Source organism: Embiotoca jacksoni, unplaced genomic scaffold (assembly GCF_022577435.1).
Source record: "Embiotoca jacksoni isolate LCO1_2020_lvr unplaced genomic scaffold, fEmbJac1.0.p SCAF_9, whole genome shotgun sequence".
Lineage (NCBI taxonomy): Eukaryota > Metazoa > Chordata > Actinopteri > Embiotocidae > Embiotoca > Embiotoca jacksoni.
The window spans coordinates 3782258-3810114 of record NW_027185447.1 but is presented as its reverse complement, the minus strand read 5'-3'; the positions used below and the strand labels follow the sequence as shown (position 1 = coordinate 3810114).

General features: G+C 39.9%; 2 protein-coding genes across 4 annotated transcripts; one reads left to right on the top strand and one right to left on the bottom strand.

The window, feature by feature from the left end:
* Positions 1-173: 173 nt before the first annotated feature.
* On the top strand, positions 174-4757 carry zgpat (zinc finger, CCCH-type with G patch domain). Of its 2 annotated transcripts, none has more exons than XM_069141316.1 (7): positions 174-326; positions 815-1463; positions 1777-1910; positions 2099-2263; positions 2403-2525; positions 3455-3866; positions 4343-4757. In XM_069141316.1, the coding sequence occupies exons 2-7, from the start codon at positions 862-864 to the stop codon at positions 4479-4481; spliced, it is 1575 nt and encodes a 524-aa protein (XP_068997417.1). In that variant the 5' UTR covers positions 174-326; positions 815-861; the 3' UTR covers positions 4482-4757. The 2 variants fall into 2 exon arrangements, with proteins under 2 accessions (XP_068997417.1, XP_068997418.1); XM_069141317.1 differs by lacking the exon at positions 174-326 and adding an exon at positions 380-565.
* A 7143-nt stretch (positions 4758-11900) lies between these two features.
* On the bottom strand, positions 11901-27454 carry LOC138193067 (neuronal acetylcholine receptor subunit alpha-4-like). Of its 2 annotated transcripts, XM_069140863.1 has the most exons (6): positions 27100-27454; positions 24350-24501; positions 22451-22495; positions 22249-22358; positions 19122-20553; positions 11901-16536 (listed from the first exon to the last, which is right to left on the bottom strand). In XM_069140863.1, exons 1-6 carry the CDS (start codon positions 27149-27151, stop codon positions 16411-16413), a joined length of 1917 nt encoding a protein of 638 aa, XP_068996964.1. In that variant the 5' UTR covers positions 27152-27454; the 3' UTR covers positions 11901-16410. The 2 variants fall into 2 exon arrangements, with proteins under 2 accessions (XP_068996964.1, XP_068996966.1); XM_069140865.1 differs by lacking the exon at positions 24350-24501 and having other exon boundaries at positions 27100-27123.
* Between the last annotated feature and the right edge of the window lie 403 nt (positions 27455-27857).

The window sequence follows — 27857 nt, the reverse complement described above, 5'->3', positions numbered from 1 at the left end:
ATATTAACTTTAATTGTGTAATTCAAAAAGTGATTCTGGCATAATTAAAAAATAAATAAATAAATATTGAAACACAACACGAGCATGCTGTTTTTATAACTGTGCATCGGCAGTAGAAAGCTTCATGTCCGAAGACTTGTATTTTATTTTGAAAGAAGAGGCTCGTCGGCGGAAGTCGCTTTGCTTTACGCTCCAGGGCTTCAATCTTGTGCTGCCCGAGCAGCTGTATGTTTCTACTTGAATGGCTAATAATATTAACGAAGCTTAGCGTTTAATGTCTGTCGCCTGACCCGAGAGGATGTCGGGCAGCTAGTCTGATCACGAAGGTAATGCCGAGTGTCTTTTGTAAAAGTTAGCCTGACATGGCTAACAGCTAAAACAGTTTCCGATGTCGTGATAAACATTAACAGGATTTTTATAGTCACAAGTAGCTGGAATATGTGGGAAGGTTTGATGATACCTGATGACGCTACAGGAGCTTTATGAATATTAAAAAAAAAAAAAAAGCTTTTCCCGAATTTTCACGAAGCGATTCTTATGACGGTGAAACCCCAAAAACCTAAAGGTTAAGTACTATTTATTATTACAGCCTACAGCCACCGAGCTGGGCTTCTTCTACGTCCTCCCATACCCATTCAAATATCTGGTGGTTTACAGTTTTTACTATGAAGTATGCCCCAGGAAAGGATAAATTGCCTGCAGGTGTGATGAGAAAGAAAGTGAAGTCATCTCTATCAGCCCTTCTGCTCCTTTTGTTTAAATCTGTTCACTCCACTTCAAGTTCTCTATCTCCTTGTTCCTCAAATATCTTCAGGGGATTGATGCTGTCCATTCCTGTCCCGCCCTGCGCCAAGCGTCAGCATGGATGAAGAGACCCTTGAGGCAGCCATCGCTGCCTATGGTGCCCAGTTGCAGCAGGTGGAGACGGCCCTGTCGGCGGCCCTGGACCCCACCCAGCAATCAGACCTGCTTCAACTAAAAGAAGACCTTCGCCAGCTGATTGAGCTCACCGAGGCCAGCCTGGTGTCTGTCAAAAAAAGTCAACTGCTGGCCAGCCTGGAGGACATGATCGGGGAGCAGGTAAACACCTCGGAGGCAGCGGCTGATACGAACAGTGCGAACGGCGGCCTGCACTCTGAATTTGCCACTTTTTACAATGAAGTCGGGGAGTCCTCAGGTAGTAGTTCTGACACCAGGGACAGGGACGGTGGGGCGGGGGACTGTGAAGAAGAGGACGAAGATGAGGAAGAAGAAGCAGATGCTCTCAGTGGTACCAAAGTAAGAGCACCCTACAGGACAAGGTGGGGGACACTGGAATACCACAATGCCATGGTGGTGGGGGCCGAACCAGCAGATGGAGAGGAGGCACAAGTAAGAGTGTTCTACATCTACCCCACCCAGAAGTCTATGAAACCTTGTCCCTTCTACCTGGAGGACAAATGTCGCTTTGAGGATAATTGCAGGTAAAATATCACTTTTCTATCTGCAGCAGGTTGTCTCATTAATTTAGCTTTCATAACTCTGCATAAATAGCTAATTGAAAGTGTCACCCACTTTATACTGACAATAACTAGATCACAAGTGCTGTGAAATGTTGTTTCACCGCAGTGATGTGCTCATTCTGAGTGTTGTTGTCCCTTGGTCTTTTTTAATGGTGTTTGATGTGTTTCATCCTGATACAAACAGTTGTATCACTTGATTATTTACTGTATGATCCACTTTGTTCTCAGTTCTGTCTACACAGAATTTCTAAAGTATTTCTCTTAATTATTGAAGGTTTTCACACGGTGAGATCGTGTACGTGTCGGAGCTCAGAGAGTTTGTGGAGTGTGACCTCAGTAATCTAGAAGAAGGTTCGTCCTGCTTGACTCGACACGAGGACGGCATCTGGTACCCAGCCAAAATCACAGGTACTCCGTGAGCAATATGTACAATATGCATTATACGTTACAGTAAATTCTGCCAGACTGTTTGTGTGACTGCTCATCATAAAGAAAGCCCCATTTCCTAAAACTGGTATGAAAATCATCTGAATACAACTGCACAATGTAGCATAAAAATACCGTGTTTTGTTGACTTGAATGTTTTCTCTCTGTAGAAATTGACAGTGGTTTCTACACTGTGAAATTTGACTCACTGCTGATGAAAGATGTTGCGGTCGAGGCCGACTGCATTATCCCGCCTTTGAGAGAAGACGACCCGCTCTCCTCTGACTCTGACCCGGACGACGCGGAAGATGGAGAAGCTTTGGGATATGCTAAAGGTGTGTTGAAAGTTTTCACAAAACGGCATGCAGCAAACATTTTAATTCCACCTTGCCAGTAAAATTGTTGTTTTCTACTTTCTCTATCTTACAATACAACTGACTCTTTTGACTTTCATTTCTACTTGTTATACGACAGTTCTAGACTCTGCTGTGGAATCTGCAGTAACGTTAAGCAGTGCTACGTTTGGTGGCTGGGAGGCACATACCAGAGGCATCGGATCCAAGCTCATGCTCAAAATGGGCTACGAATATGGGAAAGGTGAGTGTAAATACATTTTAGGTTCTGAAGTCACAGCATCATCTGCTGATCAAATCACAAAACAATATGATCAATAAAACAAATATATAATAAAAACAAAGAAATTCTGTTTATGTAACAAGGTTGGTGCCAATAGTTAACAAGAGACTTGGGGGGCAACAACGGTCCTTTTAAAAATGATGTATAACAAATCAAATGCAAGTATAACCTGACTGTGGCTTTAAAATGTGAGTTTAAATATAGCTTCATTGTGTTGCAAAGGATGTCCAATTTGTGCACTTTTCTTTTACAATGCTCTGTTAAATACGTAGCTGAATGTTTTATACATGATACAGCTTCAAATCTTAAACACTTCTGGGTGCATGGTTGTGGCAAGGATCAAAACAGAACACTCACAGATCAATAATCTTCTGTTCATTTTGAGAAAAAAAACAAATTCATTTCAGACAGTGATGATGTCTTTTGTTTTTTCCCCACAATAAATAGAAGATTATTGATCTGTGCGTGCCGGTGTTCTGTCTGTTTTCTGCAACCATGTGACCATAACAAATCCTTTTCACGGTCCTCTAAAATATTCATATTATGTGAATTATTTAGTGGTGCATTTAAACCAAAACAAATCATACCACCTGCAGGAAAATAAACATTCTATGTGATTAAATACAGAGATAATGAATTAAAGCAAAACTACAGATGTACCTCATACTGATGCGACAGCACAGAGGCTGGAACAAAATCTTTAGAATACTTAATTAGATTGAGTAATGTGTGTAATATGTAGGCACTTTCACTGCACTTTGTTATCAGGGTAGCTGTCACTCTGATTATGTAAAAAAAAAAAATCTCAATTACATACAAACATTTTTTTGAATGACTCAGCAAAAGTGCAACTAGATAATAAAGTACGTATGTTTCTTTTGTCTCCTCAGGCTTAGGAAAGATGCAGGAGGGTCGAGTAGAACCGGTGATGGCGGTGGTCTTGCCCAAAGGAAAGTCTCTGGACCAGTGTGCCGAGTTAACCCAGCGACGCACCAAGAGCAGAGTCACCAAAGACGGCACACAAACGGGCCGTCCAAAGCGCCGCAGGAAGCCTCGGGTCGCCACCGGAGGGCGCCACAACGTCTTTGACTTTCTGAACAACCAGCTCGGAGGCAGGAGCGCCGATCCTGCTGAGGGGGGTGCTGCTGCGCCGTCGGGAGCGACCGGGGTGGAGGCCTACAGGGGAGGGAAAAGCACGAAGAGGAGTCTGAATGTGAAGCTGTTCCAGGCTGCAGAGAGGGTGTCCCAGACTGAGAGGGAGATCCAGAAACTGAGTGAATCACTCAGCAGACTAACTGGCAGGTGAGTACTGAGCTCAGGATACATTCTTCATTTATTGTACATTTCTTTGTGTTTAATTGGGCTCCTGTGAATGCTGGGAACTAATCGTAAATGAACAGACGTGTCATTAATAAGCAGTTAATTGCAGTAGAACCTCAGCTCCACCTATCCCCGTAGATCCTCAGCAGCTGCGTTCGCCTCCACCATGAATAACATGAGCAACCATTGCATAACTTGTCCATAGATGCACTGCTTCCACATCTATAATCTATTATGAAATATCAGCACTAGTTGCTGTGATGTTTTTGTCAAGTAATTAATTTGAATTCACAAAGAAGGACTGTGGGAGTTGTGTGAAAATGTAAATAAAGTGCGAAGATTTTGATGTTAGGCGCTCGTTTCCCTGGCCAGCTCACTCTGAGAGGCGCAGCTCAAACCAACTCGACTCGTCATCTCTCCACACATCCTAATCGAGTTTGTTGTTTGTGTGTGCTTAGGGACGCTTCCAGAGTGATGCAGCTGGAAGAGAAGCTGTCAGCGGCCCGCCGGCTGCTGGCCCAGCAGAAAGCCCAGGAGCTGTCCATCCAGAGAGAGCACAGGAAGGCTGACACACACAAGAAGATGACTGAGTTCTAAGCTCACTTCTCACAAAGACTTGCAGGATGAAGGGAAGCTCTGCTTGTCTGAAATGAACTTTTGTTCCCTGCCTGTTGTCAGTTATTTGCTGCACTGTATGTTTTTAGCATTATTTGTGAACAGCCGAAGGGATCTGCTGCTTCTCATTTTAATTTCAAAGGACTGAACACTTTATTTGCTCAGTATGGATGGCTGTTTGGTTTCAAACCGTACAGCTCACAATAATGTTAAAAATGGATTTTTATTTGTAATAAACTTTTCTGTTTCTGCATATTCTTCCTTTACCAGAACTAAAACTCTTGTTTTGAGGACCTACTGTGTATTTTCTCCTCTTTTTAAAACCAGACACATTCACACAACTAAGCTCCAGTGTAAAAGAAATGTTTCTTTTTGCTTTCTTTATTATGCTTTTCCGAGAGAGGTACTTCTGGCCGGCGGCTGCTCCAGTGGTTAGTGCAGTAGACTGTTGACTGATTTTTACAATTACATCCTGAGGAGTTGGAAGACCTTTGCACAGGTTTGAAGTTACGCCCCTGCCTCTTATGGCGCACACACAGCATCTTTGAAGCTACGACCGTAACCTTTCTGCTAAATAATGAATTTGGGGAGCAGCTTGTCTGCTCGTAAATCTGACACTGATTGTCTGTAGGCAGGTCCGCCGGTGACTGCATCTACCTCACTGTCTTTCAAACTCAAAAGGTTGAAATCGTGATGTTTGGCAGCTGCAGATTAGATCTTCATTCTGTTAAGTCTTCCTTTCCTGAGAAATGTCTAATCAGAATATGACATGAAATAACAACAGTGCAAGATTAAGATCTGAAAATACACGCTCAACTTTTTAAATGACTACTTTCCAAAAGAATCAGGTGAGCCAAAATAAGTTTAGTGTGAGCCTAAGTCCATGAAAGCATGAAAAACTGCAAGACAAACTGGTGACAGTCAGCAAGTCATAGCAATCATGTTGTCCCTTGAGGGGAAGAGATGGTAAAAAAAAAAAAGCTCATGCTAAAGCAATAATAGCAGCAATGAGATACAGTGTAAGCCAGCCATGAAGTGTGTGGATGGACTCTGCTAGAGCAAAGAGCAGCCACACATGCAGAAATCATGAAGCTTCGTCTCAGTGCCCTGAAGGAAGCCCCGCTCTGTTCCGTTGAGTGGCAGCACTTTTATTGGAGGGCTCGCACTGAATTCGCTGATCATCGGGGAGAAATGGCAAAAAATGCACTATGTGTGTTGATTTAATGGGATCCCTCGAGGGTCTGTGCTTCGCGCTTCACCCCATCTGTGAGCCTCAGGTCTCCGTGTGTAGCGCCACCCAGCCAAAGGGAGATTCACCACCACGGCCGTCTCGTGTATAGATTCAGACTGCCCTATTAGAGGAGTTTTCGCAGCTAATCGGCACTTATCAGAGCCAGGATTATGTGATTAAGGAGGTGTCATGGAAGAATTGATTGAGAGGCCACCTTGACAGACGTTTTACTTGGGAATTAAGCTGTTCACCTGAGGGCTCCAAGGCTACAGTGGTTTGTGTCTGAATGAGTAGAGGAGGCTGAGCCTTCTAATGCTTCGCATGTTTAATGTTTGAAAGTGTTTTACAACCACCATAACTATTTCAAATGCACAGTCACATACTGTGCAGTAAATAAAGACACAATAGATGTGGATTTCATTGTTGCATGGGCAGGTTTAGTGTCACAAATGTTAAAAGATTTGTTGTTTTTTTATTGAATTTTGGCCAAAAAAACAAATCTTTAAAAATCAACTTACAGTCAATATAAACTGGCAAATTCAATATAATCAAGCCAAACAAATAAACAAGACCTTAGTCGAAAGACATGGTTCATATTTTATATATATATTAAAAAAAAATGTGATAAGATCCTTAATTCAGTAGATACAGTTTTGAGTCTTCTTGGGTAAGTCTGTTCAAGTGTTCCACACTTTGATTTCAACAGTTTATCCCTGGCACGTCCTTTGAAGCTTCATCAGGTTGGACCAGAATAATTTGTAAACAACTTTTGTATCTTTACATCTATCTGCAGATGTTCTGTGGGGTTTGAGTTTAGGCTTTGGGCCAGTTAATGAGAGGCAGAGACTTGTCTTGAAACTAGTCCAGCATCATCTTGGCCGTTTGCTCTGGGTCATGGTCATGCTGAAAAGACAACTGCCCCCTCAGTCATAGGTCGTTGCAATATGGAGCAGGTTTTCTTGAAAGATCACTCTCTATTTGGCTGCATTTATTCTTCCCCAAACATTGATCTGTCTCCCTGTCCCTTAGAATTTCCCCCACAGCATGATACTGCCACCACCATGCTTCACTGTAGGGATGGTATTAGCCCTGTGATGAGCAGTGCCTGGTGTTCAGCAGACCTGATGCGTGGAGTTCTGCCCAAAGAGTTAAATTTTTGTCTCATCAGAACAGATGATGTTTTTCCTCATGCTCTCTGAGTCCTTTGAATGCTGTTTGACAGACTCCAAGCTGTATGTCATGCGCCTTTTATTCAGAGTGGCTTCTCTCTGCCTGTTCTACTGTAAACATCTGATTGATGGAGTGCTTGCTGCCATCAATTTGGCGTGTTCTCCCGACTCCACAGAAGACTTCTAAAGCTCTGTTAGAGTGACTGTTGGGTCCCTTGTCAACCTCTCTGACCAAGAAACTGCAGGCTTTGTAATTCAGTTTGACAAGAGAGCCGAGGAAGGAAAGAGTCCTGGTGGTTGGAAACCTTTTCCATTATAATCCTGATTTTTGAGGCTTTTGTGCTGCTGGGAACACTCAAAGATAAAAAACAAAACAAAAAAACAACAACAACAACAACAACAAAAAAACTATTTCTGACAAAAAGAAAGGCATAAAAAAGCTATTGACAACCAAAATAATCTGCCCATCTGCTAAAAAAAAACATAAAAATCAAGCCAAACTGAAATAAAACAACACCTCCGGTGAAAAGACAGAAAGGTTTTGGCAAAACAGCAGTACTAGTTAGATACTGATGATGTGACAGAAGTCTGGCTTTTTTTTACGATTGCTCAAAGGAGTCTTAAAATTCATGTGGAGCTGTTATCAGAGAACCAAATCAGCAACGTCAAACCTGCAAAAGTGTGGGTTTATTAGCATTTAACTGGATTACAACCAAGTCTTATTACAGAGAACCTCATACAAGGAGTCATTTTCAAATAGAAATGTCTCACTGTCTCAGATTTATAATGTATGAATTCAGATAGTGATGATTTTAGATGAGAACATACCAGCTATTGGGAAAAAAAATCCTTGATCTGTTTGTGCACTAAGAAAAAGAACCAAGAACTAAGCCAAATGTAGTGTGGGGTACTGTAAGCCAAATAAATAATTGATGCCAAAACCTGTCGTTGAGCATGACATTGAAATGTCCCTTTGCTGAAAACTGTTCATGAAATCAAAACTACTTTTGTGGAGATTTTGGCTTCAGTTATTTAGCAAGCTTATGACCAATCAAACAGTCAGTCATGGAATCAAAGTGTGGAAAGAGTGCAAACATTGTAGATCACACCGAACAGAGCAGAACAAAATAAGAACAGTAACAATGCAGGGACACATACTTACAATGACACTTATGTCTATGCATCTTGAAGGGGTTTCGCTTTCTGCAATCACATCTGAGTACTGTCAGATAGTCATATGAAAGTTGAGTGCACCAGTATTCAAACAGGATTATTTAAACTTTTTAATAAGCAAGCAAGTAACTATGTTTTGGATTCAAAAATAAATATAACCCAAAACATACCTTCTTGTTGATGACAAGCTCCACCAGGCCAACCTGACCAGCTGAGCTCTATTGTAGTCTGCCTAATAGGCAGAGTATTTTCGGGGGGAGGAAGCCAGTGCACACGAAAGAAAAGGGCAGAGCTGAGTACTCAGATGCAGGGCAGTTATTGCACTACACCCTGATCACAATGACAACTGAGCTATATTTGGATCTTGAGTTGGGAATGTTTTGTAAAGACAACATTTTATATTTGAGCATGAAAGGTACTCCAGTACTCAAATATAAAATGTTTTTTGTGTGTCTACACATTACCCTAAAAAGACCAAAATATCTTTGAAATGTGTAGAAACAGTGTATAGAAAGGATTTTGATATTTTCAGATCGAGTTGTAGCCTCAGTGATAAGTGGACATAAATCAGAATGGAGTCAGTTTTCTACCAATGTGACTTTTATCTAAGCTCACAGAATAGATTGATCAGATCATCATAATTTGCTCAGCGTTCCTCTCCTAACAGACATTGGAAAAGTGATAACAGAGCTCTGCCAAGGGCTACAGGCCCAACATCTGCCATGGCGGATCCTACAGCTGGGCTCTGACCTGCAGCCCCAACTCCAGTAGACCCTGCGGCTTCAATGTTTATGTCTTTTCTGTCTGTTTTTCCCATTGCATTCAGCATTTTTTTTTGCTTGTAGAGGTTAGAAGGAGCATGGATGCACTTTTTCATACCCACTCATTCACTTTTTCATTTTAGCTATATATATATATATATATATATGTCTATTTGAGCCAGTCAAACTTATAGATAAGAGTAAATATCTACAACTGAATAGGTTAAAAGCACTCGCTCACACACCTGCCTCCTCACTTGATCTCAGATTGAAACTCTTACATGTGTTTCTTGTTCACATTATATCAGAGTTGAAAAAATGTCCAGGTGTACAGTTATTAATGAAGTGGTTTAAAGGCTCAGTTTTCTAGTTATCTTATGATTGTACTTTCCTAGCGGGCACAGGATGTTCTCTGGTTTTGAATCTTGGATGCAGCTGCTGTTCTCTTGAAATGTTGGCTTCACATGCTGTTTTTCAGATTGTGAGTTTTACTGTAGATGAAAATGACTCGATGTTCCCAAAGAGACATTAAAAGCAGACCTCATACATTGTACATACAGAATTTTTTTTTATTATTATTATTTTTTATCTTACATACACACTGTATATGCTTTATAACATTAAGTTAGTTGAATACGTGAACATGAAAATATCCGTGGGTGAAATAAACGAGCATTAAAATACATATGTGTGAGGCCCAAAATCAATGGTGGCTTGCTCAGCCCCTCATATACAGTTGCCTCAGAAAGTATTCAGATATCTTCATTTTTTGCAGACTTTACTGTGGTGTAGATTTAATTTCAAATAGATAAAATGGACATTTAACCATTCATTTAACAGCACATTATAAAAAAGGGGATCCAGTATTGTCTTGGCTGTCTTCAATGATCACTGTGCATTTGGCTGCATTCATCCGTCTCCCGGCATGAATCTATCTCCATGTCCCTGCTTGGAAGTTCCTTCATAGCATGATACTGCCACCTCTGTGCTTCACTGTTGGGATGGTATTAGCCAAGTGATTAACAGTGAGTGGCTTGCAGTTCATCCCAAAGAGTTACCTTTTTGTCCCCTAACAGCAGATGCTCTCAGTGTCCTTTGAATGCTGTTTGACAAACTCCCAGCGGGCTGTGATGAGCCTTTTTCTCAGAGTGGCTTCCATCTGCCTCCTCTACAGTAAATAGAGTGCTCCTGCCATCAGTCCAGCAGGTTCTCCCATCAGTGCAAAGGAATTGGGAAGCTCTGTTATAGTGACTGTTGGGTCCCTTATCAATTCCCTGACCAAGGATCTACATGCTTAAAAACTCAGTTTGGCCAGAGAGCCAAAGGAGGGAAGAGTCCTGGTGGTTGCAAACTTCTCCCATTTCAAAATGATTGAGGCCACCGCGCTCCTGGGAACATTCAAAGCTTTAGAAATGGTTTTATACCCTGACCTGTTCCTCACCTCAGTTTTATTTTGGATGTCTACAGAGAGTTCTTTGGACTTCATGGCATGGTCTTGACATGAAGTGTGAAGGGTGGGACCCCAGAGGAGTGTGTCTTTCTAAACATATGTTCAATGAAACCAGTTTGCCTCCTGTAAGGTTCTAGACACGTATCAAGAATTATTAAAATCAACAGGATGTCTTAGACCACAATCGGGAGCACCGCGGCAAGGGATCTGAACACTTTTGTAAATGACACATTTCAGTTTGGGATTTTTGCTGAGTTTTGGATGAGGTGTAGATTAATGAAAAAAACATTTTAATCATATACAATTAAATCTACAACACTAAAAGTGTATAAAGAATGAAGAGTACTTTGTGAAGCAGCTGTACATATACCTATACTGTATATATACATGCACTGATAATCTTTATAACAATTAAATAGTTTATCAGGAAGAAGCTAGCTGCATTATCATGTTCATCATGAGCCGAGCACTTAATAACTGGATTTTACCAAAGTTATTAAATCAAGGCACCTTGTCTTTGTCTAAATTATTTTTTAAGGCCCTGACAGATGTATCTCCAAAGACAATCACTTAATGGAAATTAGCTTTGAAGGTCAGTTCAATGAGGGTAAATTTAATAATACGACATTTACTTGTAATTAATAACTTTGTGTACTTCAATGGCATTTTGTATTGCTTTCTTCCGGGAGCCAGCACAGAGGACCTTTATAGAGCTCTACCATCTGACGTCGTTTGTAATTTGCCTTTCTACAAGTATTTAATATCGACATTATGCAAATGAGATCCCTGCTGAAAAGGCATGCCTTATCATTTAATGGAAATTAGTTTGTAATTTCATGAAGACCATCCTCATTTAATTTCAGAGTTCAATCGACAATATACCGTGTATTGTGTTTCCAAAGAAAACCAGAGGAACAAATGGAAATTAATATCCGTTCATATATGAATCTTTGCATACAGACAAAAGATTGACTTAAACTTTTCTTTCTCGGGAAACTGTGTTGTTTTTTTAAAATAACTTGGAGTTACAGCATAGCCAGAGTACTACTTAGTATTTCAGACTATTGTTCAGCCTACCTTTCCCAAATTATGGACTGAATCAATGAGCAAAGCACTGCTGGTATTTCACCTTGTTTAAAGTGCTGTGTTTCCATATTGTGCTAAATGGCCATTTTCTCCTGTCTGTGATTTTACATGATGATCAATAGTCGGTCTACTGCTGAGCTCGGGGAAATGCAATAGTTTTTTGGCTTAGGTCAAAACAGAGGTCGTCACTTTGGGCATTCAGGTGTAACGTTGAATGCTTTTAAATCTAATCAGATCTGAGGTTTTAATCAGGTGTAACAGAAGCATGCAGACGTATGAGAGCACGGTTAAAGTGGAGGGGAGTTAATAATGACTTACTGGTAAACAGGGATTTAATAGAATTTGTTTTGGATAAAATTCACTTTTGTATGTTGGCTTTGTTCCTCATGTTTAATCAGTCTTGTAATTTCATTGTTTCATTCTCTGTCTATTCAAAGTTTGTCACTGGAATCATTAATCGAGATTCAAGTAGACTTTTTATGCCAAAAATGCAAAATGTTGAGGAAATAAAAAAACTCTGATTTCATGATATAGTTTATACACTCTTTCAGTTTAGCTTTGTTTATTAACACATACAAAATATGAAAACAGAAAAAATTATAACTGTTGAATGCGAGATAAAGTTTTTTGAGGTGTTTTGAAAAACACCTCACATACTGTGCTCGGGGTGGACGGGTGCTCACCAGTACACTGCACACAGTACTTTTTGTGTGTGGGTAATCTTTTCTGCCCTCTCCATATCAGGTTATCCGGGTGACTCATAATGGCCTTAAATAAACTGCATTACCCAGGAAACACTAAAAAGCAAATCTGTTCCAGTTCTCACCTGCCTGCTTCTCTTTGTCTCTGCTAGTCATGCTACATTAATCAAACAATAATGTTGGACTGGCTTCATAAGGGCACAAAGATTGTCAGACATTTAAAGTCAAATACGACCTAACCCAACCAGTACTAAATGTAAATTGTGAGCAGCAAGCTAACGTTAGAGCCACTGCTATGAGTGAGGAGCCTGTTGATGTAATGTTAACATATCAGAAAAAACAGCTGCAGTTGTGATTCAGTTTAACCCCAGAGCATATCCTGTTGACCCATTTCCGTAATATCGTATTCATTATGAATAACAGTGTATGTTTTGCTCTACCAGCAAAGCATGTGAATATGGAGGGTACTGACACTTATTTTTTTCCACTTCAAGCATAGAATAAAAGGTAGAATTAAAAAGAGAAATTCAAGGTGAATTTGACACAAAAAACAAAGAAGTCATAGAAACATTAACAAAGAGCCAGATGGCATAAAAGAAGACTTAAAGTTAATACACTGAAAAAACAAAAACACATTATATTAAAATACATGATGTTTCTGGTTGACAAAATGTTCAAAATGTAATGAGGATGCACATTGGAACACCTAAAATAATCAATCAATAAAATCTTTATTCTGACAGGAAATAGATACACAGTAGTTTATAAGTTATGGGACATAATTATTTAATGACATCTTTTATTTGAAAGGTACTTCCAAATATATTATCTGTATTTATAGCTTAAGGACATAAAATGTAAAATTAGTGTTTGATATTCATAAGAAAAAAATATTTAATTAAGCCTTTTCAATAAATATACTAGTTTGTATTATATCGCTTGCAAAACAGTTCTTTAAAGAACTACTTTCATCCTGACAGGTTTAGTCTTTGGAAACAATAATGAAGTGAAACAAGTGACTGTTTTTTACCCATTTTCAGTTAGTAAAATCTGTCATTTACCAAAACTCAAATGCGTTTATTAGGTCTTCCTATATCATAAAAACTATTTTAGTAATCCGATTTTGACATGGAAATTCAACAATGCTTTAAGGGTACAGCCATGTTAGCAGCTCTATGAGGATGCACATACTCATAGTGAAAATGCCAACACACTGGTGTTTAGCAGGTGTAATGTTAACCATGTTCATGGTCTTAGTTTAGTGGTCAAGGTAACATTTCCTAATTGGCACTAAACACAAAGTGCAGCTGAGGCTGATGGAGATGTCAGAGATATTTGGTCATAAACAAAAGTAGTGGACAAATTAAAATTTTGACCGGATAATGGTGCTTAATAAAAAGTCATGGGATCACTAAAGTTATTAAAAGTAAACCTGAGAGGAACGAGAATATTTCTACCAAATTCCATGACAATCCAATAGTCCATCCAACATCAGTCCAACAAGACATTTAACTGAAGATCACCAAAGTCACCAGAAACCATCTTGTCATGTCTGTACAAAATTCCATGGCCTCGGATCCAATACTTGTGACTTGTTGATTTCTTTAGTCTCGACCAAAGTAATGAACCAACTCACCAGCCAACAGACAGACCAACACTGCCATCTGTTTAGCCTTGTTACTAATAAAAGAAAGCATGCTGGCTCAGTCTCTTTAAAATCACATAAGAAAAAATATCCTTCCATGCACCTCGTATGCAGTGTTTAATACTGAATACAGCTCACCGTCCTCTACCAAGTTCTTTCAATATCTGACAGCACAATTAACCTTACTCAATAGTGGACACAGTTTTGCACTGAACTAATGGTGCACATATTAATGAGTATAATAATTCTGTGTCCTTTGAAGATATTGAAAAGATCCATCATTGTACAGTTGGTTTTCTTCATACAAAATAATATTACAAACGTCTCCAAATGTTTAATAACATTCACCTCTAAGTAGGAATGCCTGAAATAAATAATTATGGCTGTTAAGCTTGTTTATTCCCATTGTATCTATTTATCAAGCAAAATAAATAAGTAAAATTCCCTTTTATAAAGTTTTTTTAAGTGGCTGTAGTTAAGGGGAGCAAGGCTGTAGAAAGTTACCTTGAATATCTCCCCTCCAAAGTACTGTGGTAGTAATAAAGAGAATGGCTAGAAGAATTACTGAATAAGTCTGTTTCAAGGTTCAGTGTGTAGAATTTGGGGGGCAGAAATAGGATACAATGTTTATCATTATTATTTTATTAGTATAAAATCACCTGAAACTATGAATCTTTGTGTTTTTGTTACCTTGGAATGTGCCCCTCATATAGGGGTAGTTTCCTCTTCCACAAAGCCCACATGTGGTACCCAAATAGCAATCAACAGTGACGTCACCCAGTGGTTTGTAAACTGCCATTCTGAAGCATTGAGTTTGGCATTTTGGCGGTGGCCATCTTTCTATTTTGGAGCCAAAGTAACCATATTTGAACAAACTGGGGAGGAGAGGGAGGGGGGGGTTGATTTGATCTGATTGGGAACCCAAGGACATTACCCCCGCCCACCGATAGCCAATTGCACCACAGGCCTGTCAATTAAACAGACACACTCCCAAACATAAACATTTTTGAGGCCTAATATCTAATTAATAATTGGGATTAGTTTCACGTGGACGGACAGAAAACTAATAAGAAGGAGTGACTTTGGTGAATGACACCCTTTTGCCTTTTTGAAAAAATGTATTGACTTAGTATTTCATGAAAGATGTTAAATGGGAGTATATGGAGCCAGAGCCTTTTTGGAGCCAACCACTCTGTGGTATTTAACTTTAATGGGACTCTGCTTTGTCCTCACTTGTCAGAAGTTACATCCACTTTGCCTCGCCATGTTTCTACTATAGCCCAGAAGGAACAAAGTAAACACTGGCTCTGGAGAGGAACTTTTATACTTGTCATGGGTTTCACAGCCACCATAAATGAGTGCAGACCATTCCTTTCCATTCCAATCCTTTCACCCTCCACATTCAAGCATGCAACAGCATCTATTGTGGCTGAAAAACAGGGAGGACCCTCTTTTGAACAAGTGTTTGGTTTGTCCATTCTGGACTACTGTAGAAACATGGCAGTGCAACATGGTGGGCTCTGTGGAAGAGGACCCACTTCAAAGGTAGATATGAAGGGCTTATTCTAATGTAACAAAACAAAACGGTTCTTAGTTTTAGGTGATTATAGACTGATGAAAACATAATTATCAATATTATATTTAATTTCTGGCAGCACAGTGGTGCTCACAGCTAAAAGGTTCCAGGTTTGTATCTGGGCCTGGGCCTTTCTGTTTGGACTTCGCATGTTCTCCCAGTGCCTGCGTGGGTTCTCTCTGGGTACTCCAGCTTCCTCCCATCATCCAAAAACATGCACCTCAGGTTAATTGTTGGTTCGACAAATTGCCTTTAGGTGTTAATGAGAGAGTGAATGGTCTTTGTTTCCGTTTGTCTATAAGTGTTGGCCCTGTGATGGACTGGCAAGCTGTCCAGGTGTACCCTGCCTTTGCCCAAAGGGAGCTGGGATATCCTCAGGATAAAGTGGGTATAGATAAAGGATGGGTGGATTTTTCATTTCTGCCAATAGATACACCTTAAATCCCACACACTCAACCTTGAAGTGCTGGAAAATCACAAAGCAATGTGTGTGCCTGCAAATGCAGTGACCGTTGTACAAAGCTAAATGGACACAGAAGTCCTCCCCAACAAAGAACTCTGACAATCAGGTTTCACAGAAACATGACTGCTTATAAATATATTTTATGAACATTTGGTGAGACAAGTGCACAGTCAATGGGGCTCTGGTCAAGACACTGCAACACTGACATTATTATAGGAATGTTGAAAATGAGATATAAATCAAACCTTTCACAGTCTTATGAGTAGCCCACAATGACCTGAGCCTTGGCCTTTCTGTGGTGTTATCTGAAGTTGTAAATGGGTCAAAGTCTATTTTTCATAGGTTGAAACAAAAATTGGTGACAGCTCAAGCTACACGGCTCAATGTCAAAATGGAGTGGTGCGGACGGATATTTTCGCTGTTGACCTTTTGCCCTCATAAAGAATTTATACGCCGACAGGAATCAATGATAGATATTTCATCTCGTTTCTCCGTGGGTAGCCTATTGATAACCCCGGGTAAGAGCAAGGAATGTAACCTGTAGTTTCTTTGAAAAATAGAAAATAAAAAGATATACTGTATGATAAACCTTTTTTTTTTATAATACAAGACAGAAAGTCCTCCTGTTAGAGTTCTTTGTGTTTGACGCAGAGATTCTAGATCATTCCAGCCAGCCAAGGAGGAAGAAAGAGTCCCACAGATCCCAGTATACACACCAGCACAAACATCCAGAGGAATATCCTGTCAATGACCATGGCCACATACTTCCAGTCCTCCTTTACCTGGCAGAGAAGAGACACAGCACAGAGGGACATTTCAAATTTCACACCACGCCATCTTTCTTTATACCAACTGTCAGTTTTCACCTTTGATTGATTTCTCTCAAATGACTGATTATTTTCCATTATGTGGCGGTTATCTCCTAAATGTCAAGTCTTTGCTTGTCTCTCTTCAATTCAAATTCAAGGTCAAATTACTGAGGTCCCATTGTTTTAATGAAAGGCCTTTTCTGGCCACAGCTAGACGGTGCATTGCAGGATGGACAGTGGCTGATGACAATAAATACAATAACTTTCTATTACATCTCCTCCTATTCCACACAGATACCTGGCATTTTTTTCTCACAACTTAATACCTTTTCACTGAACAATTTGATGCTTCGCAGTTTCATAATTAAAACATATTTTCAGGGATGTATTTCAAAGTGATAAAGACGGCAAGTTTCTTTTCACATTGTAAAACTAAAGGCTTGCAATGTGACTTTATTATTGTGACTTGGATGACTGTTATTACTGTTTTCTCCTGAAGTCACTATTTTATTTGTATTTATTTTTTGATAATGGAGGGCAAGATGGCTTGTTTCTGATATACTTGCTTTTCACTATGTTTTAGTGTGGCTGCTCTGCACATTTTGCAGCCATTGAGATGCAAGATATGAGCATTAAAATAAAATGTTTACTTACCAAAACAACTGGAAATTGCAATCCCTTTAGGGCATGTTTGTAGAATTAACCAAAGAATAAGCCATAATTAGAGAACCGAAAACTCATCAAAACAAGCTAACAAACAGCCAAACTGTCTGTTGATAATTTGTTGCCTCCTCCAACAACAAATGCGGGCAACAGTCATTATAACAAAATTATACAAGAAGTAGTTCCGACCCAGCGATCTGATTGGTCATCTCTATGGAAATATAGAATTGTAATTGAATTTCATATAATATGCAAAATAATGTTGTTTTTACTTGTTGTTGGCCTGTTAATTGTGACCCATTTGGCGAAATCGGGTCTCTTTTGGTTCTTATTTGTCGCTCCGAGCACCCGTACCGTAACACTACAGATAGTCACGCACTCCTAGCTGCGGCTAGATTGACCGTTTTGGTTTTAACACCATAAGACATTATCTTTTTTTCAGCAGATATCTTACTTACAACGAGATTGAGCGAGCTACGCAGTTTAATGTTTCTATGTGCTGTATTTATTCAGTTTGAGAAACGATCTCTAGAAAGCAATAAAATGGACTTGATCTTGTCTCTGTTGCTGTGTCGTTGCTAAGGGTCGGTCTACTTCCTGCATGCGTTACATTCGCTTCTACTGACGTGACTAATTGTTTTCCAGTTGTTAGTCATACCCTATGTATTGCTATGGAAGCTGAGTTCACACCAACAAAAAGAGTTATATTTTGAGAGTGAATTGCCCCATAATATGAATACACTTAGATGACATATTTTGTTTAGATGTTAACTTGTTGTATAAACGCAACATTACATTCAAGGGTGTTCTTTAACGTCATTATTGGCACGACAGTGACGCGGTCAGGACCGAGGCGCTTGCACTTAAAGCACACCCTGTCATGTAATATTGCTTAATTAAAACATGTGCATGTGACCTGATGTCACAGGTGAATGACCCTCATGTCCTGCCTCATTTAGACAGCTTGTTAATTACTCCATGACCAGGTATGTCAATCAAATTACCCATTTCCCCCAAACATACCTCCCTTTGAGGCCTAATATTTACTTAATTATGGACGTTTTTTCAAAATGACCACCGGCCCACTGATCAGAGGTAGTCAATTAAGCTAATGACATGATAATGAAGTTCATGCTTTTTAAATCAGAGTCTTTGGGAGCCCAAGTTTTTTAGTGACCTTGTAAAATTTAAATTGAAGCCAATGAGAAGGCACCTTAAAGTGCAAGTTGTGATTTTTGCCTCTTGGTTGCATATTAGGCCAACAAACATATACAAAGTAACACATAGCCTACCTTAAAATCTATTGTGACTGCACTCACATTAACTTGCACTATACATTAACTTATATTAAGGAATAGAGGGAGATGTATTCTTTTATATTCCTTTTCAAGATAAAAAAAAAAAAAAAAAAAAAAAAGGCCACTGCTTTATAGAATGAAGTCTTGATTGTCTTGTACCCATTATAATTCATCACAACGACCCTGCCCATGCTTTTTTTTTTTTTTTTTTTTTTTTTTATCAGCATGGGCATAAATTTTGCCAAGTGGAATCCACTCTGACAATGTTTTTGATGTGCCTCTGCTGCCTCACTTGGGTGACAAGCGTAAGTTGCCAGATAGTTGAGGAGTATCCCCAGCTGTGGTACAATGTCTGGCCTGTTGGGTTTATACACTGAGAATTCAGAATTTGCAATGTTCGAATGATGGCTCAGATTTTTTTATGAATGATAGAGCCTTGTTGCACATTCTGCAAGCAAAGTATTGGAACTGAATCTAAGAAATTCTTTTAAAGTTAGGAGCAGAGTAATTTCCCGGACCTCTTTAAATATGAACACTGTTTCATCATTACTAATGCTGTACTAGTTACTTAAACAAAAATAATTTCTGTCAACTCACAGAAAAGTCTTCATCCTCTGCCCTGAGGTGATCAGCGATGTACTGAACTCCCTCTATGGCCCGTAGCATAGCTGGGGAAATGGTTGGAATCACAGTATCCTGCTGGGTACTTGCATCTCTAGTAGACTCTGCAGTGAGAGTTTCTGCTAGGTGATGTGTAGGCGATGTTTTTTTCACCTGCCCTGTGATCCCAATGACCCCATCATCATGCAGACAACAGTACTGGAAGCTGCGGGAGCGACAACGATGTCCGGCTCTCTGAGAAAGCTGCTTCTGTTGGTCACACATTTGCTCTACGCTGAGGGAGCGCCCATTGGGGGCCAGTATATTCAGTTCATCCCTTGATAGGCTGCGAATTGGACCGAGTGACAAGGTTAGAGGCAAGGACATCTGGGAGGAGGATGAGGCTGCGGAGTTGTGTCCTCGTAGGGATTGTTTCTCTGAGAGAACTGAATACTGCCCAGATGTGGGTCGGCAGAAAATGTTGGCCTTCAGTGGGTGGTCTTTCTTATTGCAGTCCTCAAGTGGAGAAGAGGGGGGAGAGGGTGAGCAGACAAGGATGCTGGGACTGTCGGACGGAGTCTTTGGGAGTGTACTCTCTACTTGGGCCAACTGTCTCAACCCTGTCTCTAACCCAGTCCAAAAGGCCTGGGAGTTGCCTGTTGCAGATATCGTGGTGGGACGGTGCATCATCTCAATCAGCTTCTTGCAGTTCTGCTTTGCTGTGCCTGGCGGACGCTTCATGAAGAGGACCCGAGGTACCAAGTCCAAGAACACTCTCCGCACCCAGTGAGGCATGCTGTGTGTTTGTGGCGACCGGTGATGTACGTTTAACACAAAGACTGTAATTACGATGGAGAGCGTGACAAAGACCATGGTGAACAGCAGGTATTCACCAATCAGAGGAATCACCAGTGATGTAGATGGTATAATCTCTGTGATCAGCAGGAGGAACACTGTTAGGGACAGTAACACTGAAATACACAAGGTAATCTTCTCTCCGCATTGCGATGGCAAATAAAACACCAGCACAGTCAGACAGGAGATAAGCAGACAGGGGATGATGAGGTTAATAGTGTAGAACAGTGGAAGCCTCCGAATGATGAAGTAGTAAGTGATGTCTGCATAGATCTCTGTACAGCACTCATACTTCTTCGTATTGTACTTGCCCACTGCATTGATAATGACCCACTCGCCACTCTCCCAGTAGTCCATCTGGTCCACATTGCTGGCCATTGTAATCAGATCAATCTTGGCACGGTCATAAGTCCAAGAGCCAAACTTCATCTTGCAGCTTTGTTGGTCAAAAGGGAAAAATGTGACATCTATGCTGCATGAAGACTTATAAATGGCTGGTGGCATCCACTTTATCTGACCGTCGTAGAAGAGATGTGCTTTCGTGAGGTGAGTTACTGCAAAGTCGCCATCGGCACTGCAGATGAAGAACAGAACAAAGAAAGGTGGAAACACATTCATCAAATACAGTTAACATTTTTGCCTCCATCAAAAGTTGTATTGTAAGATTTGAATTGGGTGAACTTATAAACTCCACACAGACAGACAGGCGCTGACCAACAGGTTTAAACCCAGAACATTCCTTCTGTGAGGCAGCAATGCTACCCATTGCACCACCATGCCATCCTCATAGGATTTCATGTTTTAAATTATTCTTTTTTTTTTTAATTTTTTTAAATGATTTTTATTCAAATTATTTATAGAGATGCAGTCTTCTTTTTTTTTACAGTTGTTAAAATCAGTGAGTTCCATTAAGTAGATTTGTTTTCTTTTACTGATCAACTAATCTGACAGATACATGGTAAAAGTCTGTCACAAGCAGCATGAAATGTAAATGTAAAGGATATTATCCATTTTGGGTTGTTTTTTCTAATTTTATTCACATTCAAAATGTTTCTATTAATTCAAGTTTTGCAAAGAAATAGAAAAAATATTTTATAATTTACACCGGTGACTCTCACACTTACATGTTTGTATCACAAAATAAGAATGGTCCCTGCAACACTGTTCAAGAACAATACAGACCGCATAAATGACAGGATGTGCCATAATTTTCTACTTTTGAATTTTTGTTAAAACTGTTTTTGTGCCAAAGATATTTGAAGATGGTGTTCTTTCTCTGTCCCTGATATCTAAATTATTACAGCAATAGCTACCAGTCCACCCTTCTTTCATAATTTGCCACTACTTCATTCAATTAATCTCTTTAGTACAAACTAAGCCTCTCAGCTTACTGCAGACCGGCCTTTGCACACCTGAGCACCACCTATTACTTCCTCTCTCATCATATAAATCCATAATTGAGTTCATATCTCTAGTAGTTCAGAAATCAGACATCTACAGCTCATTCACATCTCTGATGCTCAAGTCTACACAAAGACTAAGAAAGCTCTTTAACTTAGCTAGAAACCCTCTTTGATGTTTATGTTTTGCCGTGAATGCAGATGTATCCATTTCATGTCGTTTTGCTGTGTCATGTAATGGACTTTGAACTACAGTGCATGAAGTGTGCCTTACAAATAAAATGTCCTTGCTTTGCCTCACTAATTCATACAGATAAGTGACTGAGCCTCAGATGTTTCATCAGAGGAAAGCACGGTCATGTTTGTATAATGACATGCATTTGACAGTTATTTAGCAAATTCTGTCAGGCTTGTTTCTGATGCAGCTTTTCGTATTATCCGATTTCCCTTATTTAGAATTAAATTAGCACTGGTCTACCTGAGGCACTGACACTGGATGCATTTTATCCCCAGCGCTTTGAAACGCATCCAATTACATTTCATCTTTTAATTCCCAGCCTAATGTATTACTTTCTGTGATATCGAGCTTTGTTTGTAGCCACATCCATTAAGGCTGACCTTGTTCACATTTGTTTCTGCTAAATTACTTTATGACATTGGCATAGGACAAGATGTTTGGAACAGCAACAGATTCTTCATGTTTTGCCTCCAGTCATGACATATGGTTAGAATTAAATCATCAGAATGTGAACATTAGCTTCTGTATGATTATTTCTGACTGGAAAATGGTGACATTTAAAAGGCCAGGAAGCACGTTTTGTGACTGAACTCATGCTAAGGTATATTGAGGTATTGATACTGATGCTTACTTATTGTAGAGAACAATGTCAGGCCTCCAGATAATCTCAGAGGGTATGCGGATGGAGGTAACATTTTCATATTCCTCCGGGTTCCAGCGAAGTTTGTAATCGTTCCATTCCTGTAAGAAAACAACAATTATATTTATACACAGAAACATGGATTATATGGACTGTATCGTCAGCATGTGTTTTGTCTCTCATCATTTCATACTTGCTTGACCCAGACGTTTGTGGTCATCATCTGGTTTTTCTCATCCTTTTATAGAAACAGAACAAAGAAATGTGACATTCATTTTCTTTCAAATGGATTGTCTGTCAGTTTGGACTTCATCACCACGTCATTTTTCAGTCTTTTTTTTTTTCTTTCTAACCTGTAACATACACTGAATGACTTACAAAAGAAACCAACAGACATAACCTCAAATTATAAAGACATAGTTGTTGTGTAATACACTAGGAAAAAACTTTTAGGCTGTGCTTCCTGCAAAAACACCCTTACTGCTGCTTTGCTGGCAAGCTGCATTCTCCAGCTCTTCCCCAGTAACATCCAAGACACAGCAGTCTGTGAATACATTCTGTAGGAGAAGACAACTTCACCCAGAGCTGACTCTCACAGCCAGGCATATGGAGCAAGCACTGTCAACTAATTGTGTGTCAAAGACTTGTCCCTGCAGCAATGCAGGTGGCACAATCTTTAAGCTGCCCCAGGCAATTTTGTTTGGCTCCAAAGGACAGTTCGGTGTCATTAAACAGTTTTTTACCTTACTCAACCAAATCCCAACAACATTTGAATAAAATGCACATTGCGTGCTTGTGTTTAAAAGCCCAGTTTGTCTGGAATGAACAGATAACAGGGGCAAAAAAGAATAAAGATGTTATTTTGTCGGGAACTGCAGCGTCTGGATTGCTGTTCAGGAGACAGCTTTGAATATTTACTGCCAGCGTTAGCATACTTGACATCTGAATTTAATTTAGGAAAATAATGCAATCTCTTCTGTTGTGGTTTCATTTCCGCTGATAAGTGATCTGTATTTTAATTTATCTCTCTTGTTTGGTGTAGCTTTGAGCTGCTTATAATGAATATACATACGACAGAAAGGGTACAATTGAAAATAATTTGCACAAACACCACCACAACATAACACTCATAATGATGTAAATATGTACACATTGTGTAATGTGCTGAAGCTAAACAGCTATTTAGCGATGAAGCTTTCAAGCTGATGTCAGCAGTCCTGTTTCCCTGGTGAATGTTTGTTGGTTCATTCAACAAGCCAAGGTGCAGGACAGGAAGCGTGTCCATGTTTGTAAGTTAGAAGAAAGAGGCTTAAGAGTTTTTAAATGTAATCTGCATTAAAGTTTTATGTAAATATTGTTTTAAATGAAGCAGTTTGATCGACTGTATGTAAACAACATCTTCGCCAAACATCAACCCACCCATCGGTTTATGAACTGCTGCTTTGTAGCCTTGAGTCTGGATTTTTGGGCGTCACCATTTTGGAGCAAGAAGTGACCATATTTGGTTGGGAAGGAGTGAGTGGTGGATCTGATTGAGAACTGAGGACACTACGCCCACTCACCTGTACTGTCAACTTGACTGCACCCCTGGCATGTCAATCAGACCCAGCCCGCCCCAAAACATACCTCTCTTTGAAGCCTCTCTAATGAATAATCTTTTTTTTTTTTAAGATGGATCACCAGAACACAGATCAGAAGTCATTTTCATGAATGACACCTTGTGGACATTTGTATTTCATGGCAGAAGTTGACTATTTTTTAAATCAGTCTATTGGAGCCAAAGTTTTTTTTATTTTAATTTTTTTTAAATTGTCCTGATTTTTTGGGAGCCAGCCACTTTTTTGGGGGGGAGCAAGCAGTGGTATTACACTTCAAGGCACTTTTGCATTAGCTTTACTTTTCATGCCCAAAGACTATGTCCATTTTTATATACAGTATAAAACTTCTGTAGTTGTAGAACTAATGTTATTTTGACAGAATAATATAATATAATAAAATAAAAAGTATCAAATATACATTTTTCCTATTTGGTTTAAATTTCTTTAGGAAAAGAAACACAGGACAGAGAACCAGGCTGTGACGTTTTACTCACCACATCAATAAGCTGGGCAATAGACAGTCCAAAGTGGACGAGCACTGTGTCTGAAGTGTTTTGCACAGGCCGGGAGAGCTTATTGTAACGTGCAAAAAGATTCTGTAGCAGCCTCTCTTCTGCATGGGCACGAGGTCCAATTTGGGAACAAACTGAGGGCAGAGAAGAATATTTAAAAAAACATTAAAGAAAAGATTAGACCAATTCATGCCATTTATGTACAACTTAAGCCATTTTAGTAGTTTAAAACAGAATTTCCACATGAACCAGATATTATTGCTGATATTTGGTGCTCATTTCTGTCAGATGCTTTTGTGCAGACTTCTCCAATGACCTCACATCCTCATAACCACTTTGAATTGTTTCTCTTTTTACGTGTGAAAAAGAAGCCATGATTTCAAATGCTTAATATATTTGCTTCCATCTACAATATCTTCATCTATAATGGATTTAGCTGATGCAGCTATGCCAAAGAATACAGAGTGTAATCTAAAAGTCGGGTGACCTCTATTATACTGGTGGCGTATGGTTACATGAGACAATATCTGAGAGACGAGACGAACCGGGGTTGGGGGTGGAGCCGGGGAGGAGAAGCAGAGAGGGAAATAAAGAGGAAGGATGGATCTGAATCGGAGGACATCCGTTATGTCTCCGACCAGACGTGCTGATGGAACGATCTGGCGAGACGTCCCGTCCCTCCCTCACCCCCTCACCCACTCATGCCCTCTCTGCCTGTGTCTCTGTCTCTCTGCCACGGATGGAGCAACTTGATCACATCCCGCTGCACGGAGGATGACCTAACGAGGTCCGGGAGCAATTATAGAGGCATGGAATGTCCCGTGGCCTGTACAGTACAATGTCCTTTGTATTACACATTCAATTCAGGCCTTTTTCCATCCTGCAGCTTGTAAATCTGTGCAGGTAATTCATTGCCATAGCGATATATCACATAGACTGTGATTTATTTAACTGGCCTCACTCATACTTCTTTATGCCTGGCACTACTGCAAATTCCAATGTACTTCTTCTTTGTGGAGCCTTATATTGTGTACATTGAACAATATTAATTAGCTTACAGAGGAGCTCTGGGTTACCTTTATGACCTCATATATTTGGTCATGTGATTGCACAAGAAAGAAAACACAGCAGATTGAGTTTTTAGTCACTTTAAGGTCACTGTCCTGTTTTTGTTATGTTGTTTCAATTGTGCTGCTATCTGTCTGTCATAGATAAGTATATGCTCTGCTGTTTCAACTTGTAGAATAGGGATTCAGGTGTTGTTGTCATGCTGCCGGCCTTTCTCTTGGGTCTTCCAACCCACTCAATCAAAGCTGATGGGCTGTCCTTCAGTTGCCTGAAAACTGGCATCCACAATTTTTAAAGGATAGGGATCAATATCTTATTAAATGGATATAGTGTCTTTTTCCCCCCACATCTTTTCTTCCTGCTTGCACCTGAATCTATTTGATACATCCAGACAACCAACAACCTTGAAATGTCTTGAGGTTTTCAGATGAGAGAAATGGACCTTTTGTTTAATCACATCAGATCAGAGTGATATCTGTTGACTGCAGCCAGTATTAAATAAAAAGGGAAGCTCCAGTTGATTCTAATGCAGCCTTGTAACTAATGGGTTTAGGTGGGAGAGCTCACAGGCTGTCCTGACTTTGACAATGTGTAAGTCACATCAGTGATATTTTCAGGCGGAAGTAGGATGAGTTTACTTCTGTGTGATGTACTTTACAGGACACTATGAATGGTACTGATGCAGACTGTGATGATACCAATCTTTTATCATGGAAATATTCACTTTTCAATATTTATGCAGTCAATTAAAATCAAACAAGAAGAATTGTGTGAATCATCCAGAGATATCCAATGTAAGAATTACAGCAAATATACTGTGATTTCTTCTAATATTTTTATGCATATTTCCAGTTATGTAAAACACAAGCCAAGCAGTTTCATCCTGGTTAGTTATTTAGATGTGTCACAGCTACTGGACCCAAGTCTGTCCTCATTTGATCAATGCACTCTCACAGGCCAATACTGCATCAGCAGCAAATATCAGTTTCTATTCAGCGCTCTTGAACTAGGCAGACAAAGCTTGTTACCAGGTTACAAAGCGTGGGTAGCAACAGAGGCATGTCCTCCTCTTATTCAGTCTAAAAAAAACTATAGAAAACAAGTTTTTGTGTCCCGAAGGTTGCCTGCTTTTGTCAGTGATTGTACTACGCATCTTGCCTAATTAGCCTTCAGCAAAAACCCTTGTCCCTCTAATAAATAATGGAGCTGGGGCATCGATGGTTCTAAGATTATGAAAGTGAGGAAAGGAGGGATGAATTTTATATTTTTACCATCCTATATTTTATTTAAAAAAAATCAAGGCCCACTGCTGCCTTTGTAAACTTTTCTTCGTATTGGCTCTGCAATTTAGGGCCAAAATAATAAAACAGTAAAAGTGCAGAAACTATTTTTGAGTAATGAGGTGCCCAGTGGTTAAACAACGTCCTGGTGCCAACTTTGATGATGCTGGTGGACTGATGCACTGTGAATATTTTGCCCAAAAATGGATAAAATCATTGTAATTTGAGATGCGTAAAAGTTGGCGCACCTACTCAATGCTCTCCAGTTAAATATACACCGATCTCTCTTGAGCAACAATTATAACATTCCCTTGTTTCTGATCTCCCTCAAAAAAGAGAACAAGAGTTGAAACAGTTGTAACTGACAGGAAGAAAATTATTTACCTTGTGGAGGAAGCATGAAGAAAAGTAAGCTCAGACATTTGTATATATCCATAGTGAATCCAGTAGTTTCCAACTCTGTGAGTGAACTCCTTCCAAGGTGTGCTGGTTTTCAGTCCTGGTGGTCAGTCATCTCAGAGGTGATCAAACCTGTAAACTCTAACGGCAGGTCTTCAGCAGGTTCAGGTTAACCGGCCAGATGGAGAGGCCATGTCAGTCTGTGTGAGCCATAGATCCCACGTTCCTCCTAGTTCCATCTATCCATGTATTCAGCTGCTCTTCTCTCGTGTCATCGCAGTGTGAAGGACCACAGACACGCAGCGTAGTTGTCCTGAAAGTCCTTCCTCATTCCACAGGAATCCTTCATCCAAGTGTGGCTTATCCCTGTCTTCGCCCTCCCTGTCTACATTACTCCCTCCCCCGCCTCTCATCTCTCCGCCTCCTCACCTCATCTCCCTCTCTCCATCTCACACACACACACACACACACACACACACACACACACACACACACACACGCACACACACACACACACACACACACACACACACACACACACACACACACACACACACACACACCTCATTTCTCTGTTTGTATTCTTTCCCTCCCACTTATTTTATTTTCTCCTTGTTCCAGTTTTCTGTCTCTTCTTCACTTTTTCTTTTCCATTAAAACTGAACTTTTTTTTTTTGCTGTCAGTGTGTATGTGAGGGAAATAAAAGTATACATCTTACCAGTATATATGCAGTATACATGAG

Bases quoted from the DNA above. Each gene is read 5' to 3' on its own strand.
- zgpat (XM_069141316.1), top strand. From the start codon at position 862: ATGGATGAAGAGACCCTTGAGGCAGCCATCGCTGCCTATGGTGCCCAG. The intron at 1,911-2,098 runs GTACTCCGTGAG...TTCTCTCTGTAG, and splicing joins GTACCCAGCCAAAATCACAG to AAATTGACAGTGGTTTCTAC. The intron at 2,264-2,402 runs GTGTGTTGAAAG...GTTATACGACAG, and splicing joins AGCTTTGGGATATGCTAAAG to TTCTAGACTCTGCTGTGGAA.
- LOC138193067 (XM_069140863.1), bottom strand. From the start codon at position 27,151: ATGGATATATACAAATGTCTGAGCTTACTTTTCTTCATGCTTCCTCCA. The intron at 22,496-24,349 runs GTGAGTAAAACG...TTTCTATAAAAG, and splicing joins TTGCCCAGCTTATTGATGTG to GATGAGAAAAACCAGATGAT. The intron at 20,554-22,248 runs GTAAGCATCAGT...CTTCATCTGCAG, and splicing joins GACATTGTTCTCTACAATAA to TGCCGATGGCGACTTTGCAG.